Below are 20496 nucleotides of genomic sequence, written 5' to 3' on the forward strand. Positions count from 1 at the left end.
AACTATTTCGTAGTTCATTTTATATTATTAATAATATTTTATCCCATTTTTATGAGTCCAAACTCTTGTGGTCCATTTGTCTGTTGAAACGAAATATTTCCTGAATATATCAAGCACAATTTGTTCTTCAAAGCCACTGGGGTTCTTTGTTATAAGTAGGAAGTGTGGCGAATGTTTAATCTTTAGGAAAGCTTTAACCCTTTGCTATTGTGAAAGTCAGCGCTCCGATGGAGGGTCTGCCAGACATAATCACTTAGAGCTTTTTGAAATCCTTTTAAGACATTTAATAAGAGCTGCTCCAATCTGTCTGCTTCATGCTGTACAGCAGAGCAAAAGCCACAGATGTACTTTCTCATTATAGTGTTTTTATGCTGATCTCATTTCAGTTTATAGAGAGCATATGATTTCAGAGATGGGAAACGTATGGCGCTTTACTCCAAGGCTATTAAATGCTGTCCTGTTTTACTTGCACAGATGACTGTATTTGTTATTTGACTGTCATTCAACATGAGTGGGTTCAGTTAAAAACAATACACTACTGTTCAAATATTTCTTATTCTCCCTAAGGCTGCTTTTATTTGATCAAAAATACTATAAAAACTGTAATATTGCGAAATAGTATTACAAATTAAAATAACTGTTTTCTATATGAATATATTTTAAAATGTCATTCCTGTGATGGCAAAGCTGAATTTTCAGCATCATTACTTCAGCCTTCAGTGTCACATGATCCTTCAGAAATCATTCTAATATGCCGATTTGCTGCTCAAGAAACATTCACTATTATTATTAACTTGAGCTGCTTAATCTTTTTGTGAAAAACTTTTAGATCTTTGCTAAATAAAAAGTTTATTTATTTATATAACTATGTAAAAGTCTTTACTGTCAACTTTAAGCAATTTAATGCGTCCTTGCTGAATAAAAGTATTAATTTCTTTAAAAAAAAAAACAAACTTTTGAATGTTAGCGTGGTTAAGCAGTATTGATCCACAAACCATCTTTTGGTCAGGATGCATTGATTGATGTGGCTATCTGCAACAGATTTCTTTATTTACCAAGAGCTTTCGATTACTGAAATTCATCAAAGACCACTCTGAAAGTAAAATGTCATAAGACCCAACAGAATATCACAAGATCTGCCCAGCAATACTTCTCTGACCTCAGCACCTGCTCGCTAGCTGAACTCGGGCCGTTCCCTTTTAACCTTTGACCCTGACCCCTGACGACTCCTCGACCTAGGTGTTCCCTGCAGCTCTGAGTGACGAGGAGGAGTGGTTTATCTGGACGCAGCATAAGTCTCCTGAGGCCAGTCTAGGAGATCGGAGCTGAGCTGCTATATTTTAAAGCAGTTCAGACTGTGATTTGCAGTCTGAGCAGCTTTGTGTGGACTATTTCTGCTATGACAGTTTGCTGATACATTTCCTTCATCATCATTGTGCTTTTGCACAAGAAGGTGATGATTCTGCAGGAGTGAAAGCTTCTTAGAGTCGCTCATACAGACGGCTTTATGGGGTTCCACTCAGCATGGATGACTCTCACTGCTCACAACAATACATACAACAGACTATGAAGGCCAAAGATGCATCGCTGGTCACTCTGAATGTTGGGTTGTGAATATGTGTTTGTGTGTGCACTGAAAGATGAAGAAAAACAGTGCAAGAAATAAAGAGAGTTATTGGAATTTTTTAAGCAAAAACCAGAATGTACAATTAAAATTGGCTCTCAACAAAGCTTATTTGCTTATTAAAATAAAAAATTTCTACAGCTATGAATTAGAATTTTATTTTATTTTTTGAAGGCCATGAGGATGTCAAAATGAATATTATTTATAGATATGAGCCAAATTACAATTTTATTTTATTTTATGTCACACGGATGTTGGAGCCTATCCTAGCATCTGGGGCCTCAGGCAAGGAAACTCCTTGTATAGTTGGCCAGTCCTGTTTTTTTTTTGTATGTTATTGTAAGTAAATTGTAAGTATTATCACTTTATAAGTATCTATAATCGTATTATCAGCAGGCACAGCAGGCATATTTCAGTGTAGCAGGGCCTGAAATGCAGGCACTGAAAGTGCAAAAAGCTGCATTTTTAAACTGCTGCAGTATGCAGGTCTGCATACATTTTGTGTCATCTAAATAGGGAACACATGAGACAGACAGAAACAAAGTGAGAGTGAGTAAGAGAGGTAGAAAGCAAGTGATCAAGAATGTGTGTGTGTGTCCGTGTATGTGTGTGAGGTCTGACAGATGCCTCTCTCACTCTTGACAGGCTGTCGGTACTGAAGTGTCTCACTCTTTCAGACTGTCTGTTTCTTCAGTTCTCTTGGGATACATGAGATTCACTCTCTCTCTCGTTCTCTTACTTTCGCTGCAGTGAAGGGAGCGACTGGCCAATTCTATAACCTCCTTTCCATCAATAGCTTCTGTTTCACACAGGTTCGCTTCCCATCGGCGCACCAGTTTTAACCCAGAAATCTCCCTCAAGAGGCATCTAAGGAGTCCCGTTTATTTAATCAATCTATATTTTTCCAGACCAGCAATTGCAGTGAAATATGAATTTTATCTGATGATGATAAAGGGGTTTGGGAGTCCATTATCAATTTTTGTTTTTCACTATTCAATATATTCCAACCCCATACAGAGCTGGCCACCAGATCCTGGGTAATGCATTTCAGATTGACTCTGTGTGTGCGTGAGAGTGAGAGAATGAAAAGATAAAAATATGGGAAGGATTTTCCCTTGGGCTTGCTGTGGTTTTATGAACCTTGTTTGAACTTTGCCATTTCAAATGCCAGGCATTAGCCAACATATCCACGACTGAGAGAAGAGAGGAACTTTCCTCAAAGGAGAGGCTTGCCTGTTCTTACAAAGCTTCCTGTGACCCTCCCTTTCCTGAATCTCTTTGAAATCAGGATATTGTGATGCTCTGGTTTGATGAGCAGCTTGCAGCATTAAGAATCTCCAAAAAAAAAAAAAAGTACCGGCATCACAGGTTTACAGAGAGCGTTGACCACTCAGGCTTTAAAAATAATCTCAATTTCCCCAGCATGGACAACACGTGTTTTTCATCAAATTTTCCAAATGACTCTGAATCATCAGTGAGTACTGTTACTGTTTTGGAACCAAGCATTTAGCACACATGCTTTCATATGGTGACCTATGGTGCTCATGTAGGCGAAACAGTTTGTATCCAGCTTGTGACATTTACCAATCCCATTCCCCATTTCTTTTCTTTGCTATGTAAGTGGAAAAATGCTTAATATAAAAAGGCACATATTGATATTATTGAAGACAGTTATGTGACTCTATAGGTTTAAATCCACTTAGTATGTGGCACACTAATGATTTTATAATGAGCATACTAATGAGTTTCCTCATCCCCTCATGGACTTATGTGAATGGGCTGTTCACACACAATCCGTTCCTACTAGGGTGTATAATATTGATACCATAGTGGTTATCAGCCATTATTCGTTATCAGCCATTATTCGTTTTTTTCTGTGTATTGGTTGATATTTGTATATTTAATTGTACAATCTGTGCATTTAGATTGCCTTTCTTGCAGAGTTGTTATTGTTAATTTAAACAAAGCTGAAATAAAATATAAATATTAGATGAAAAAAATATAAATGTTGCCTTTACAACTGACTTATGTTGAAGTGTTAAAATTACTAAAGCTGAAATAAAAATAGATTAAAGCTGAATAGAAATATTTAGAAACTAATGAAAACAAAAGCAAATTTACTAAAAATGAAACTAAAATGAAAATGAAAATTTAACAATAAAAGCTTATCCAAAAAGTACTGTAATAATAGATAACTAACACTAAAATAACACTGCTTTGCCATCATTTAACACTCAATGTTTTTAAACACTAATATTTACACTAACACTAATATACACTATAAATGCTAATATTTTTCATTCTGTACATTGTAATGTTGTGATAATAAATTTTATCTTCTTTTAATAGACACAGCATTTTAAAAATGCAGCGCTCATGCTGTGAGTTCCTGAAAAACCAGTGAGATAATATATGTTTACATAGAAACAATAAAAGACAGCACCAACATGCCTTGTAAATGGCCCCTAAAGCTTACAGTTTTAAGTGCCTATTCCAGGGGTAAAAACTGGAATTGTCCTGTCTGTATGTATTGAGGGGCATGTCATGAGTGTCCTGCAGCAGGGACACTGATTGATTACCCCTGCTTGCAACTCCTCCCATACTGCATTGCTGCACAGCATTTCCTGTTGTGCACTGAGCTTCGGCTGTGGTGATGCTGCCTCACGGTCCAGTGCGCTCTGAGCGCTGTCCCTCCCTCTCTCTGCTGTTAATGCCACTTCTGCTTGCATGTGTAAAGTATCGATCTAATGGCCTGCATGCAGTCAGACAGCTGTGCTTGATTCAGAGCGATTGACTAATGGCTTGGGGAATGAGAGAGAGATGGGAGACTGCATGTAGATGGAGATGACAGTTAGTCTAGGAGGACATTCGCTGAATCACGCATGGGAAAGCACATCTTCTGCAGGCAAATACAGCATTTAACCTTTCAAGCAGATGTGTCTGACGTGATCAAAACATGGCCGGAGAGCAAAAGCTCTTTTATAGTCCATCCGCATAGAATGTCAATGTGGAGTCTGATTTAAAAGATACTGTAGCTGCCTACTGTAGCTGACCTGAAGAAAAGAATACACACACATACACACATATATTCTTCACTTCTTGGCCTGCTTGCCCATGGCACAGACAGTGTGAGCAGGTGGTGATGTTGGAAAAGGCCCTCAGAGGTTATCGTGCCATATTGCAAGAGGTTTTTTTTCCACCTTGTCCTCGTTTTTGTACGAGCGTGAAACACTCTTTAGTCCTCAAGATCTTTTGATTCTTTTTCAAGTTTTGAGCAAAAGAAGCTAGTTTACATCTAGAGTAAATCAGTGGATCTTCATAACGTGGGCGTTTATGAGAAATCTAATAATTCATCCTCAAAGGATAACACCAGTTGATCTATAAATTGATTTGATTTAATGGAAACAAACAGATGGTAGGTATTATTATTTTGTCTAGCAAATCACAGGTTTTAGTTATAATATAATGACTTATAAAATAATCTACAAACATTCGTTCTTTCAATTTCAAAATGCAAATGTTGCTCCCAATATTCATTCATCTCTGTGTCATTTCACAGTGGAGCATCAAGCTGATCTGTTTATTTGCATAATGATTCATATGATTCATTATGTAATCTGGATTATGCTCAGTCAAGTGCATACTCATATTAGAGGCTCGTTCATCATTGAAATATGTTGGAGCATATTGCATTATGAGCATTTAATCATGTTTTGCATTCTTAATATCATCATACAAACAACGTGCCACATTTTCGAATAAAGCAAAGGCCCAAAAATGAGCAGTCTTCAATCATTTTCTCACCTTCATGTTGTGGCTAACCCTGTTCCTCTCTCTGTGGAACACAAAAGGAGAATTTTGAGGGATTGTCACACAGCTTGATGATTGGTCAGATCGCCTGTCAATCAAACGCCCTGAGAAAAATCCAAAATGATAAATGGCATCTCAATAGTTGAGACTCTTTCGTTTTTTGTGAAGCCAGATTTCAAATTAAATATGGTGCCACAGGTTGGACGTCAATAATATGAAATCATTGGATTGCACGTGTCTCATGAACAAACGTAAGTACTAATTTTTAAAAACTGTTTGGTACTTGGATTTTTTTTTACATTTATTTATTTATTTATGGAGTTTAACACATTGCTTCGTACTGTTGTGGTAGTTTAGAGCTATTGAATGAAAAACAGAGAGTTTAAATTATTAATATATTCTTATTTATTTCTTGCTATTCAGATGCAAAGACAAGTTGAGATAAATTGGATGTTTTTTGTTCGACAAAAGCTGCATTATGCCATTCTAATAGGAATTGGGAGTTTCATGGGAGGGCAAAAAAGTTCCCCATGCAGATTGAGCTCATGTTCAAGTTGGAGATGCAAATTCAACACACTGACCAACAGAAATCTGCTTAGTTTGAAAGTGACTTCTGTGTTATATATCTGTATTCTGTTGACAATTTATTTTACAATTGACCTTTTTTAGTTGGCTACAAAATTGAGCTAAAATTGGTGACTTTTAAAATTGAGCTAAAATTGGTGACTTGAAGCTGTATGCTATTTGTTGGTTGTATAGCTTAGTCTGTGTGACCTTTGGGTGACTACTTTCACATTTTTCAACCCCCTTCGAAATTGGAGCTCCTTGTGAGAGGCTACCGTCATCTATCCAACCTCAATCAGCCACACGCCAGCCTTCTAAAGAGCAGAAACCTGATCACGGCATGTTGTTTTTCTTTCTCCCTTCTATCCAAGCCGGCTGTGCAATCGCTCTGGGGAAACGCTGTGATTTGCTCCACTGGGTTTGATATGTGACAGCCACTCCAAGCTGCCTGCAAACAAGCCCAATTCCCTCATAGACCAGTGTGTCCATGTTGGTCCATGCCTGAGCAAGTATCCTATCTCCATCTTATGGACGAAATACCTGGATTCAATTACAGTCCTGCTAAAGATTTAGAATTCACCTACCCGTTGAAAACCAGGTGTTAGAGGAGCAGGCAATTGGAGATAGTAGAAGATGTAATAGACGGTGTGAAGAAGGTAGTGAGAGCAACCACAAACATTTCATATGAGTCTGGCCTTTGACTGAAACCATGTGACTAAGAAATTGTGAGTTAGGACATTTGTACACAATTGCTTGACCCACACAGCACCCAGATTACAAACCTCAGTCTTCAAGGGGAGAATAGATTTACCTTCCAATATCTGTGCCATTGAACTGAATGTGTTGTTATTAAGGACGCTAGTTATAACTTTGTCAACAGTTTAGATTTTTAAGGGGTCTTTAAACTATTTCATACCCAGGACCTGCAAATATTATGCTCCTTTTGTTAAAATAATGTTAGATATATAAACTAAATCTTTTTATTTAATACAATTGTAAAGATTTAGATTTATTTGTTGCTTTTAAAATCTAGAATTGTCAATAGAATAAAATAATCATGATTCATTTAATGATGTCTGGTCTATAAAAGGCAATGAAACAGTAATAATATCAAATGCTTTAAAATTACAGTTTCTTTTCCCCCCTCAAATTTTCTATGGACCCTCAAGCATTCCAGTGCTGACCCCACATTATATAATGTGGCTTGTTTTTCTTTCCTTGGCTGTTAAACTGGAGTTAGAATCCATTTTTTAGAAGGTGCCTCTGCATCTCAAATGATACTCAGTCAAATGATACTGGACACTACAGCCTTTGAAGTAGTGTGATGTGTCTTAAACCTCACACATGCAAGTGTAAGAATCTGAGATGGGGACAGATTGTGACCTATTTTCTTTTGTCTCAGTTCAGTTATTTAAATCTGTCTCGCTGTGAATGTGAGTCGGATGGCCACAGTAGAGACGCCATTCAGATCTCTCTGTTCAATTAATGAACATCTGGTCTTGATCCACAGAGGCTCCACCAATCCAATCACACTTTTCCCAGGCCAACTTTGCAGCTCTTTATATTAGGAGAAAGAATTTCCATCATATGAAAATCAGCTTTAAAGTCACTTACAGAGAAAGGTTTGTGTGTTGTTGTTTGCTTTAGTTCAATCCTTTGGCTAGGTTTTTAAAAAGGTTAGCTTGAATAGATCACGCAAAAAAAACTGAATACAAATGGTATTCAGAATCAGGGTGTTTCTTTTGTGTTATCTAAATAGTTTATACTTTATCCATCTTGAGTAAACACTATTGATTCTTGCATTTCAAATGTTCATATGTTTTTAATTCTCTACCCATTAGATTCTCATTCACAGGCAGAGATGCTGCTTTATTTTGTGATTTGTTTTCTTTGATCATCTATTTACAGCTTTCTTTTCTTGCCCTGATCACATTTATATTTATATATTCTTACAGACACTTGCTAATTGTTTTCAGGTGGTGTTTATAGCACATATTTATGTGAATCTGAGGTTACATCAGGACATTTTGTATTATAGCATACAGTAACATTGCTGTTCATATTTGCCTCAATATGAGATTTTAATTTAGGGATTAATGAATGTGACACTGTGGATTTTAAGACAATTTGGGAAAGTATTTGAGGAACACACAAAATCCTTTCACATCACCGCTAAGCCTATTAATGGCAATTACACAACAAAGAGCTGGCAGTGCGTGCATTATTGGGAGAACGCCACCAAAGTACTTCCTGTGTAGTGTACCATCTCTGACAGCTGCAGACTCCAGTCAAGCAGGACAATTTTCTTCAGTTTCATTCTGAAATGGGAAATTCACCTGAATAGCCTGTGCATGCTATCTGATGGGAATTGCTTACCCAAAAATCACATAATCAGACTCCTTTGTCATCATGTTTTTCTCACTTTATTCATTTTTGTGTCTTTGTCTTTCTATAGTGGAGGATAAATCAGATAATGGGGAACTGGATCTGGATGGGATTGATGAAGAAGAAATTGAAAAGGTATGTAGTTTTATTAATGGATTTATGGATAAACTCTTATATTCACTTGACTTGCACTGCTTTTTTCTGGTAAAAATATCTTAACATCTTTACAAGAAGAGACATTTACTTAAATCAAAATTCTGTTAGGTAATAAGACATAAATCTCACAAAATGTTGTTGGATTTATGCTTATGCTGAAAGCATGTGTTATGTCTTGTGTGGAAAATCAAGACAAAAATACTAATTAAGTGAAACACATTATTGCAGTGTAACACATTACTGTGTTGTTCTCTGAAAATGGAGCTTGAAACTTTTATTGAACTTTAGCAGGTCATGTGAAGTTCAAAAAACTGTCTGATGTTCTGCATCCCGGATACATAAATTATCACCTCTTAGCATTACTTATCAGCATAGGCCTGTTATCTTCTCTGCAGTACATTTTGAACGAGATAGAGGTGGAGGCCAAGACAGAGCTGTGGATGAAACAGAACGAGGAATATTTGAGGGAACAGAAAGGTAAGCGAATAGGAAAAGAAGAGCTTAATGCATTTTTTAACACAAGCTCATATACTTGATCTGTGCTGACGTCAGAGGCAAGGGACTGCTCAACCACAGAGATAAAAATTCAGTGAAAGGAAGGATTTTGTTTTTAAATACTTGCACAGTGAACTGCTTCCTGCAATTTCATGCCACGACTGAACCTTGTGAGATTAAGTTAAAATATATATATATATATATATTGACCTCCTAAAGATAAAACATTGTATGAGTTTTTAAAGCCCTTAATTTGTATTACTTTTTGTGTTTACTCTAAAGCACTCCATTTGATAAAGCCATTGAGTCTCCCTATTTTATTTAATTTTTTTTCAGAAAAAGAGGAGAGAATAGCTAAAGAGAAGGAACAAGGGACCTATAAAGAGAAGGTGAGTAAGTCGTGAGTGTGTGTGTCTGCCTGGGCTTCCCTCACATGCCGGGGTCTTCAGACACTCAGCAGCTGCAGGTCCTAGGAGACCACATACTTTCCATTTTAACTTCACTTGCTCCTCTGGTTTCACCCCAGGCTCTCAGTGTCGCTTCTCCTTAACCTGTCTGCTCTGACATCTGCACCGTGACTCCCAGTCGGGGTTAGATTAGCCGCCCCTGCTCTGCACCTCTAATGAGGTGCCTTGAGCCTAATAGCAATTTCAGGTACAGTAGTCCACTTGCTGACTGTGAAGGGACTTGTTCCACTTTGCTACACGAGGAACACGATCAGTGGTGACTAGATCAGATGGGCTTGATAGCTTTTCCAGGCTACTAATGGGATTCTGTCACTTTGCTGTTGACAGCTGTTAGCCTGACATCATTATATCAAGGCCCAATGGGGAAAATGCACTGTTTAAATGAGACCCAGATGCCCAAAGAATGCTAATATTTTTCATTCTGTACATTGTAATGTTGTGATAATAAATTTTATCTTCTTTTAATAGACACAGCATTTTAAAAATGCAGCGCTCATGCTGTGAGTTCCTGAAAAACCAGTGAGATAATATATGTTTACATAGAAACAATAAAAGACAGCACCAACATGCCTTGTAAATGGCCCCTAAAGCTTACAGTTTTAAGTGCCTATTCCAGGGGTAAAAACTGGAATTGTCCTGTCTGTATGTATTGAGGGGCATGTCATGAGTGTCCTGCAGCAGGGACACTGATTGATTACCCCTGCTTGCAACTCCTCCCATACTGCATTGCTGCACAGCATTTCCTGTTGTGCACTGAGCTTCGGCTGTGGTGATGCTGCCTCACGGTCCAGTGCGCTCTGAGCGCTGTCCCTCCCTCTCTCTGCTGTTAATGCCACTTCTGCTTGCATGTGTAAAGTATCGATCTAATGGCCTGCATGCAGTCAGACAGCTGTGCTTGATTCAGAGCGATTGACTAATGGCTTGGGGGATGGGGGAGGGCAGGGAGACTGCATGTAGATGGAGATGACAGTTAGTCTAGGAGGACATTCGCTGAATCACGCATGGGAAAGCACATCTTCTGCAGGCAAATACAGCATTTAACCTTTCAAGCAGATGTGTCTGACGTGATCAAAACATGGCCGGAGAGCAAAAGCTCTTTTATAGTCCATCCGCATAGAATGTCAATGTGGAGTCTGATTTAAAAGATACTGTAGCTGCCTACTGTAGCTGACCTGAAGAAAAGAATACACACACATACACACATATATTCTTCACTTCTTGGCCTGCTTGCCCATGGCACAGACAGTGTGAGCAGGTGGTGATGTTGGAAAAGGCCCTCAGAGGTTATCGTGCCATATTGCAAGAGGTTTTTTTTCCACCTTGTCCTCGTTTTTGTACGAGCGTGAAACACTCTTTAGTCCTCAAGATCTTTTGATTCTTTTTCAAGTTTTGAGCAAAAGAAGCTAGTTTACATCTAGAGTAAATCAGTGGATCTTCATAACGTGGGCGTTTATGAGAAATCTAATAATTCATCCTCAAAGGATAACACCAGTTGATCTATAAATTGATTTGATTTAATGGAAACAAACAGATGGTAGGTATTATTATTTTGTCTAGCAAATCACAGGTTTTAGTTATAATATAATGACTTATAAAATAATCTACAAACATTCGTTCTTTCAATTTCAAAATGCAAATGTTGCTCCCAATATTCATTCATCTCTGTGTCATTTCACAGTGGAGCATCAAGCTGATCTGTTTATTTGCATAATGATTCATATGATTCATTATGTAATCTGGATTATGCTCAGTCAAGTGCATACTCATATTAGAGGCTCGTTCATCATTGAAATATGTTGGAGCATATTGCATTATGAGCATTTAATCATGTTTTGCATTCTTAATATCATCATACAAACAACGTGCCACATTTTCGAATAAAGCAAAGGCCCAAAAATGAGCAGTCTTCAATCATTTTCTCACCTTCATGTTGTGGCTAACCCTGTTCCTCTCTCTGTGGAACACAAAAGGAGAATTTTGAGGGATTGTCACACAGCTTGATGATTGGTCAGATCGCCTGTCAATCAAACGCCCTGAGAAAAATCCAAAATGATAAATGGCATCTCAATAGTTGAGACTCTTTCGTTTTTTGTGAAGCCAGATTTCAAATTAAATATGGTGCCACAGGTTGGACGTCAATAATATGAAATCATTGGATTGCACGTGTCTCATGAACAAACGTAAGTACTAATTTTTAAAAACTGTTTGGTACTTGGATTTTTTTTTACATTTATTTATTTATTTATGGAGTTTAACACATTGCTTCGTACTGTTGTGGTAGTTTAGAGCTATTGAATGAAAAACAGAGAGTTTAAATTATTAATATATTCTTATTTATTTCTTGCTATTCAGATGCAAAGACAAGTTGAGATAAATTGGATGTTTTTTGTTCGACAAAAGCTGCATTATGCCATTCTAATAGGAATTGGGAGTTTCATGGGAGGGCAAAAAAGTTCCCCATGCAGATTGAGCTCATGTTCAAGTTGGAGATGCAAATTCAACACACTGACCAACAGAAATCTGCTTAGTTTGAAAGTGACTTCTGTGTTATATATCTGTATTCTGTTGACAATTTATTTTACAATTGACCTTTTTTAGTTGGCTACAAAATTGAGCTAAAATTGGTGACTTTTAAAATTGAGCTAAAATTGGTGACTTGAAGCTGTATGCTATTTGTTGGTTGTATAGCTTAGTCTGTGTGACCTTTGGGTGACTACTTTCACATTTTTCAACCCCCTTCGAAATTGGAGCTCCTTGTGAGAGGCTACCGTCATCTATCCAACCTCAATCAGCCACACGCCAGCCTTCTAAAGAGCAGAAACCTGATCACGGCATGTTGTTTTTCTTTCTCCCTTCTATCCAAGCCGGCTGTGCAATCGCTCTGGGGAAACGCTGTGATTTGCTCCACTGGGTTTGATATGTGACAGCCACTCCAAGCTGCCTGCAAACAAGCCCAATTCCCTCATAGACCAGTGTGTCCATGTTGGTCCATGCCTGAGCAAGTATCCTATCTCCATCTTATGGACGAAATACCTGGATTCAATTACAGTCCTGCTAAAGATTTAGAATTCACCTACCCGTTGAAAACCAGGTGTTAGAGGAGCAGGCAATTGGAGATAGTAGAAGATGTAATAGACGGTGTGAAGAAGGTAGTGAGAGCAACCACAAACATTTCATATGAGTCTGGCCTTTGACTGAAACCATGTGACTAAGAAATTGTGAGTTAGGACATTTGTACACAATTGCTTGACCCACACAGCACCCAGATTACAAACCTCAGTCTTCAAGGGGAGAATAGATTTACCTTCCAATATCTGTGCCATTGAACTGAATGTGTTGTTATTAAGGACGCTAGTTATAACTTTGTCAACAGTTTAGATTTTTAAGGGGTCTTTAAACTATTTCATACCCAGGACCTGCAAATATTATGCTCCTTTTGTTAAAATAATGTTAGATATATAAACTAAATCTTTTTATTTAATACAATTGTAAAGATTTAGATTTATTTGTTGCTTTTAAAATCTAGAATTGTCAATAGAATAAAATAATCATGATTCATTTAATGATGTCTGGTCTATAAAAGGCAATGAAACAGTAATAATATCAAATGCTTTAAAATTACAGTTTCTTTTCCCCCCTCAAATTTTCTATGGACCCTCAAGCATTCCAGTGCTGACCCCACATTATATAATGTGGCTTGTTTTTCTTTCCTTGGCTGTTAAACTGGAGTTAGAATCTATTTTTTAAAAGGTGCCTCTGATGTTTGCATCTCAAATGATACTCAGGCAAATGATACTGGACACTACGGCATTTGAAGTAGTGTGATGTGTCTTAAACCTCACACATGCAAGTGTAAGAATCTGAGATGGGGACAGATTGTGACCTATTTTCTTTTGTCTCAGTTCAGATATTTAAATCCGGTCTCCCTGGCCAGTCTCGCTGTGAGAATGTCAAAGTGTATGAATGCGAGTCGGATGGCTACAGTAGAGACGGCGTTCAGATCTCTCTATGTTCAATCAATGAACATCTGGTCTTGATCCACAGAGGCTCCACCAATCCAATCACACTTTTCCCAGGCTGACTTTTGCAGCTCTTTACATTTGAAGAAAGCATTTTCGTCATACTAAAATCAGCTTTCAAGTCGCTTACAGAGAAAGGTTTGCGTGTGTGTCATTGTTTGCTTTAGTTCAATCCTTTGGCTAGGTTTTTAAAAAGGTTAGCTTGAATAGATCACGCAAAACTGAATACAAATGATAATCAGAATCAGAGTATTTCTTTTGTCTTATCTAGAGAGTTTATACTTGATACATCATGAGTAAACACTATTGATTATTGCATTCCAAATGTTCATATGTTTTTAATTCTCTACCCATTAGATTCTCATTCACAGGCAGAGATGCTGCTTTATTTTGTGATTTGTTTTCTTTGATCATCTATTTACAGCTTTCTTTTCTTGCCCTGATCACATTTATATTTATATATTCTTACAGACACTTGCTAATTGTTTTCAGGTGGTGTTTATAGCACATATTTATGTGAATCTGAGGTTACATCAGGACATTTTGTATTATAGCATACAGTAACATTGCTGTTCATATTTGCCTCAATATGAGATTTTAATTTAGGGATTAATGAATGTGACACTGTGGATTTTAAGACAATTTGGGAAAGTATTTGAGGAACACACAAAATCCTTTCACATCACCGCTAAGCCTATTAATGGCAATTACACAACAAAGAGCTGGCAGTGCGTGCATTATTGGGAGAACGCCACCAAAGTACTTCCTGTGTAGTGTACCATCTCTGACAGCTGCAGACTCCAGTCAAGCAGGACAATTTTCTTCAGTTTCATTCTGAAATGGGAAATTCACCTGAATAGCCTGTGCATGCTATCTGATGGGAATTGCTTACCCAAAAATCACATAATCAGACTCCTTTGTCATCATGTTTTTCTCACTTTATTCATTTTTGTGTCTTTGTCTTTCTATAGTGGAGGATAAATCAGATAATGGGGAACTGGATCTGGATGGGATTGATGAAGAAGAAATTGAAAAGGTATGTAGTTTTATTAATGGATTTATGGATAAACTCTTATATTCACTTGACTTGCACTGCTTTTTTCTGGTAAAAATATCTTAACATCTTTACAAGAAGAGACATTTACTTAAATCAAAATTCTGTTAGGTAATAAGACATAAATCTCACAAAATGTTGTTGGATTTATGCTTATGCTGAAAGCATGTGTTATGTCTTGTGTGGAAAATCAAGACAAAAATACTAATTAAGTGAAACACATTATTGCAGTGTAACACATTACTGTGTTGTTCTCTGAAAATGGAGCTTGAAACTTTTATTGAACTTTAGCAGGTCATGTGAAGTTCAAAAAACTGTCTGATGTTCTGCATCCCGGATACATAAATTATCACCTCTTAGCATTACTTATCAGCATAGGCCTGTTATCTTCTCTGCAGTACATTTTGAACGAGATAGAGGTGGAGGCCAAGACAGAGCTGTGGATGAAACAGAACGAGGAATATTTGAGGGAACAGAAAGGTAAGCGAATAGGAAAAGAAGAGCTTAATGCATTTTTTAACACAAGCTCATATACTTGATCTGTGCTGACGTCAGAGGCAAGGGACTGCTCAACCACAGAGATAAAAATTCAGTGAAAGGAAGGATTTTGTTTTTAAATACTTGCACAGTGAACTGCTTCCTGCAATTTCATCCCACGACTGAACCTTGTGAGATTAAGTTAATATATATATATATATATATATTGACCTCCTAAAGTTAAAACATTGTATGAGTTTTTAAAGCCCTTAATTTGTATTACTTTTTGTGTTTACTCTAAAGCACTCCATTTGATAAAGCCATTGAGTCTCCCTATTTTATTTAATTTTTTTTTCAGAAAAAGAGGAGAGAATAGCTAAAGAGAAGGAACAAGGGACCTATAAAGAGAAGGTGAGTAAGTCGTGAGTGTGTGTGTCTGCCTGGGCTTCCCTCACATGCCGGGGTCTTCAGACACAGCAGCTGCAGGTCCTAGGAGACCACATACTTTCCATTTTAACTTCACTTGCTCCTCTGGTTTCACCCCAGGCTCTCAGTGTCGCTTCTCCTTAACCTGTCTGCTCTGACATCTGCACCGTGACTCCCAGTCGGGGTTAGATTAGCCGCCCCTGCTCTGCACCTCTAATGAGGTGCCTTGAGCCTAATAGCAATTTCAGGTACAGTAGTCCACTTGCTGACTGTGAAGGGACTTGTTCCACTTTGCTACACGAGGAACACGATCAGTGGTGACTAGATCAGATGGGCTTGATAGCTTTTCCAGGCTACTAATGGGATTCTGTCACTTTGCTGTTGACAGCTGTTAGCCTGACATCATTATATCAAGGCCCAATGGGGAAAATGCACTGTTTAAATGAGACCCAGATGCCCAAAGAGATAGAAATGATCACTTACTTAAGTTACCAGTATGCTTTTAGCCTTCAGAAATGTTTTTAGAAAGCGAAAGGACTCTATGAATAAGAGCCATGTAAGCACTGACTCCAATGTTTGTTTTTCACTGTATACAACTCCTATTCCAATTTGTCTAGCCAAAGAAGCCGTCCAAGAAGCGAGAGCCGATCCTGGCCAGCACTGCGGGAGAGGCCATAGAGAAGATGCTGGAGCAGAAAAAGATCTCCAGTAAGATCAATTATGATGTTTTGCGGGACCTCAACAGCAAGGGCAGCGGGAGCAATGCCCCGCAGCAAGCCGAGGATGTGCCTGCCGGTGGCTCTGGGCGCAAAAAGCTGATCCGCCGCAAGAAGCAGCCAAACATGAGCAATCTTGGCCTCGCAAAACCTGCAAGCCTCATGGGCAAGAGGTGAGGATTTAATGAAGAGTGAATCTGTTGTTCATTTTTATTTTTTTCACTTGGTTACTGTTGGCTCATGGTGCGCTTTACAACTTTTTCTGCTTTTTCACTCCCTGAAACCACTAAGTCTGTCTTTATGTAGTAACAGGGACCTACTCCAAGTGGCAAAGAGACTCTTTTGTTCCTCAGACAAAGTACATGATCAAAAAGGCTGTTCCTTTGCCCTTGGAGGACTACATTTCTTCTTGTCGGCCTCCAACATTTTGTCTTTGCTTTGCTCCTTTGGCTGACCTTCACAGTCATTTCTACCAGGAGAAAGCTTGTCATCAATTAAGTGCCAGGACTGTCTGTCTGCCATCACCTGGCACCCTGTAGTGCATGCTGGGAGCCTGCCCCTTCTCCAATTAATAGTCCTCCAGGGCTCCAAATGTCCCTGTGAGAGAAGTAATGAATATACGACAGACGGAGCGCAAGATCAGGACTTCTACACTTTGGCGTTGAAAGATAATTTCTCATTGTGTGATGTCTTTCCTCCAGTCCATTTCGTTAATGATAATTACTAATTTCATACTGAATGGTGAGATGATGATGAATCAGACATATGAACGCTGTCGGAGACCTCATATCCTGAAGCTTCGAAATGGCAATTTACTGACCCCTTTCTTTTCAATCTTATATTCATGAACGTGTTTGAAACAAACTATACAACTCTCACATTGCTTTTATTACCTTTGAGATTTTTTTAATCTAAATATAGTGGATATCCTGAAGATATAAAACCATAGCTGGCTAGTGTTGTCACTCTCTTTGCCTGGTGGAAATGCAATATATTTTCTTGAAATTATTATTTTTGTTACACTACCGTTCAAAACTTTGGGGCTGGTCAGATTTTTTTATGTTTTTAAAGAGAAGTCTCTAATGCTCACCAATGCTGCATTTATCAATACAAAAAATGTCATGTTTGTTCAAATTTCTTTTAAAGTGTCATTTATTGTGATGGCAAGCTGAATTTTCAGAATCATTACTCCAGTCTTCAGGATCTTCATTATCTTTCAGAAATAATTCTAAGCTGATGTCTTGTTATTATCAATGCTAAAAACATTTGTGCTGTCTGCTGTGTAATATTTTTGTGTAAAATCTAATACTTTTTTTAAGGCTGTAGAATAGAATTGAATTGTTTTATACCAATGTAAAAAGAAAACTGACCCCAAAACTTTGAATGGTAGTGTACGTCTTTTTATTTCTTTTTCTTAAGTAATTTTACCCCATTTTATTCAGGAATTCCATGTTAAATTATATTTGTATGTCCTTAAAGCCATTTCTAAATTTATTTACTTCATTTGTTAATTTAATACCAATATTTGTTCATGAAAATTCTCAAGTGTTGCAAGGCATGATGTAAGTCACTTTGCTTAAACTGTTGTTCGCCCCATCAGCTGGCAGAATAGCAGAGGCCAGTATAAAAATATTAAATCATCATAGTCTGATGACACTGTGGAACAAATTGGATGATAAACTTGAATTTAGTTCCAGCTCCAGTTGAGAGAGCTTGTTGAAACATGGGAACATTTGTAATGAGCTGTCATGGGAGGGCAACGAGTTTTAGTTTCATTGCCACGACTTGCAAGTAGCAACTGTCTAAGATATTTCACGCAGTACTTTTAGAGATAAATGGTTCAAAAGAGCCAGTAGCCACTTTTCTCTTCTGAATTGACTAAGTCTGCAGAAATAAATGTCTACGATTGCCCAATTGCTCATTGTTCACAATGCATGCAGTGCTCACTGTCAGAAAACTCGCACTCCAACTGATCAAAGCACATTTCTTAAATGAGCTGTTCCATAAGTCATTTTTGGGCCTGAATAGATCTATTTGTCATAGATCTATTTTTCTAGGTCCTGTTGTTACTCTTCTTCACTGCCTTGAGTAGCTGACAGACCCCTTAGACGCTCTGCTAACCAGGTAGAATTGGTAACATCCCTCCCCCTTTACCAGCCTCACACACCAGCTGCCAGATTGAACCTCTGCACGACCTCCAAACTAACAGCAACGTTGAAGCGCTCCTCCAAAAAGATAAGAAGATAATTGCCCTCCAGTTCCTATTCTTTAATTTCCTTCCCCTTTTTTTCACCTCTTCAAACCTTTTTCCATTTCTACCCTTGTCTTTTAGTAAAGCCTTACCGTTCTTAAAACTGCTGGGATTTGCTTTTTGAAGTGTAAATCTGATCTCGGTGCATGAGGATGACCTGTCTATGCCTCTCTTCTCGGCGTACCTCAGAAAAAGTGACAGCCCGACAGAACGCTTCACCTCCCAGCTCCAGCGTGTTGCCTGATCCTGTTTCTGATCCTCATTTTACAGTAACGGCTCCCGCTTTTGAAATCAGACTCATGATTTGAGGAGCAGCATCGACCATGGGGACTTGGGAGTGAAGAAGTATATGTATCTCTGCTCTCTACCAGATCCAGTCTGGTTTTTTAGCTGCATGACAATGTGAGTGGAGACTGATTTGTAAATGTTAGCTTAAGGTCAGACGGTATGAGTTATTCCTGAGATGTGCTTTCCACCAGGCCTACACTCTCATTTATTTTGCCTGGCACATCCAGAAATGGCCAATGAGCCCGGGTGCCCTGATGCAGGAAAACTTGAAAAATCAGCAGTGTATCAAATACTTATTTGCCCCACTGTATATTTAAAATGTAGTTTATTCCTGTGATGCAAAGCTGAATTTTAAGCACCATTACTTCAGTCTTCAGTGTCACATGATCCTTCAGAAATCATTGTAATATGCTGATTTGATGTTCAAGAAAAAAATGTTATTATCAATGTTGAAAACAGTTGTGTTACTTAATACTTTTGTGAAAACCAATATGTTTATTTTCAGAAGAACAGCATTTATTTGAAATTATTTATTTGACCCCAAACTGTTGAACGGAATTTTATATATAATCATAACCATCTCATATCTCATGTCTTGAAAGATTTAAGTTACTGTTAAAATATGGAGAAAATGAATGAGATTATTACTTCCAAAACTTGCCTGATTGTGCTCTATACACCTCCACACCCGTCACGCAACAGATGTGTCTGCAGGTGATGCCGAGAGGCCATCTTGAAAACCTTGCGAGCTCTCTTACCTTTCCCTTCCATCTGCACTAGAGTCACAGAGGGAGGTTGACTCAGTCACAGCACACTTCTCAAGCTGTGTCAGCAGGAGTCTTCTCCCACTCATCTTCCCTGACTGACTCCAAGCCGTTAATGGAAACTGCTCTGTCTCCTGGTGGCATGGGGCAGATATGCATGTACAGATGTTATTGTGATTGCAGGTGATTGAACCTCCTGTGCACTTTCCTTGCCACTGTGAAGTTTTGATGGCTTTGTCGTACACAAAGCACTACAGGTTTTGGGCGAAAGCTGTTACTAAGCAGCGTTCCCTTTGATGAGAAGAAAATTGCTACTTGCTCCATGGAGGCTTCGCGGCATGTCAAATTCTTCGTGTGTGATCGGTTCAGGGCGTTCTCACTCCCACACACTGTTTTGTTTGGTGGTAGGCAATGATTAAGGAGTCGCTTCAACAGCGCCATGGTTGATGAATAATATGAGTGTTGGAGGCAGTTTACAGGATACTTTTAGTGTATTGCACATTTGTGTGTGCATGTATTTTATATGTAATTTTGGGGTGTCTGTTTAAAATGTATACACTATGGTTCAAAAGTTTAGGATCAGAAGTCTCTTATTCTCACCAAAGCAGCATTTATTTGATCACAGAAAACTGTAAGAACAGTAAAATTCTGAAATTATTTTGGTATGGATTTTTAAAATGGATTTTAAAATGTAATTCATTCCTGTGATGACAAAGCTAAATTTTCAGCATCGTTACTCAAGCTTAATTGCATGATCCTTATTAAACTCTTATTATTTTTTGTGGAAATCATGATACATTATTTTCAGGATTCTTTTATGAATAGAAAGTTCAAAACAAAACAAATGTCACTTTTTTAATGTCACAAATTTTATTTAGTTGTATAATATATATACATATAGGCTTTTGTCTTTCGAACACATTAAAATGCACAAATTCTTTTTTTCTCATCTGATCCTCTTTCACCTAATATATTTACTTGAAGTACCCCTGAGATTTTA

The 20496-nt window shown here is 37.9% G+C and overlaps 1 protein-coding gene across 1 annotated transcript in view; it reads left to right on the forward strand.

Moving 5' to 3' along the window:
• Positions 1-20496, forward strand: part of LOC107589084 (transcription factor IIIB 90 kDa subunit-like) — a 68403-nt gene that overhangs the window by 32269 nt on the left and 15638 nt on the right. Inside the window, exons 14-17 of the mRNA XM_016277415.1 lie at positions 8454-8518; positions 8935-9016; positions 9371-9423; positions 16095-16366. Coding sequence (XP_016132901.1) covers positions 8454-8518; positions 8935-9016; positions 9371-9423; positions 16095-16366 — 472 coding nt within the window. The remainder of the gene's footprint in view (positions 1-8453; positions 8519-8934; positions 9017-9370; positions 9424-16094; positions 16367-20496) is intronic.

This window comes from Sinocyclocheilus grahami, unplaced genomic scaffold, assembly GCF_001515645.1.
Source record: "Sinocyclocheilus grahami isolate Dianchi unplaced genomic scaffold, SAMN03320097.WGS_v1.1 scaffold111.1, whole genome shotgun sequence".
Taxonomy (NCBI): Eukaryota; Metazoa; Chordata; class Actinopteri; order Cypriniformes; family Cyprinidae; genus Sinocyclocheilus; species Sinocyclocheilus grahami.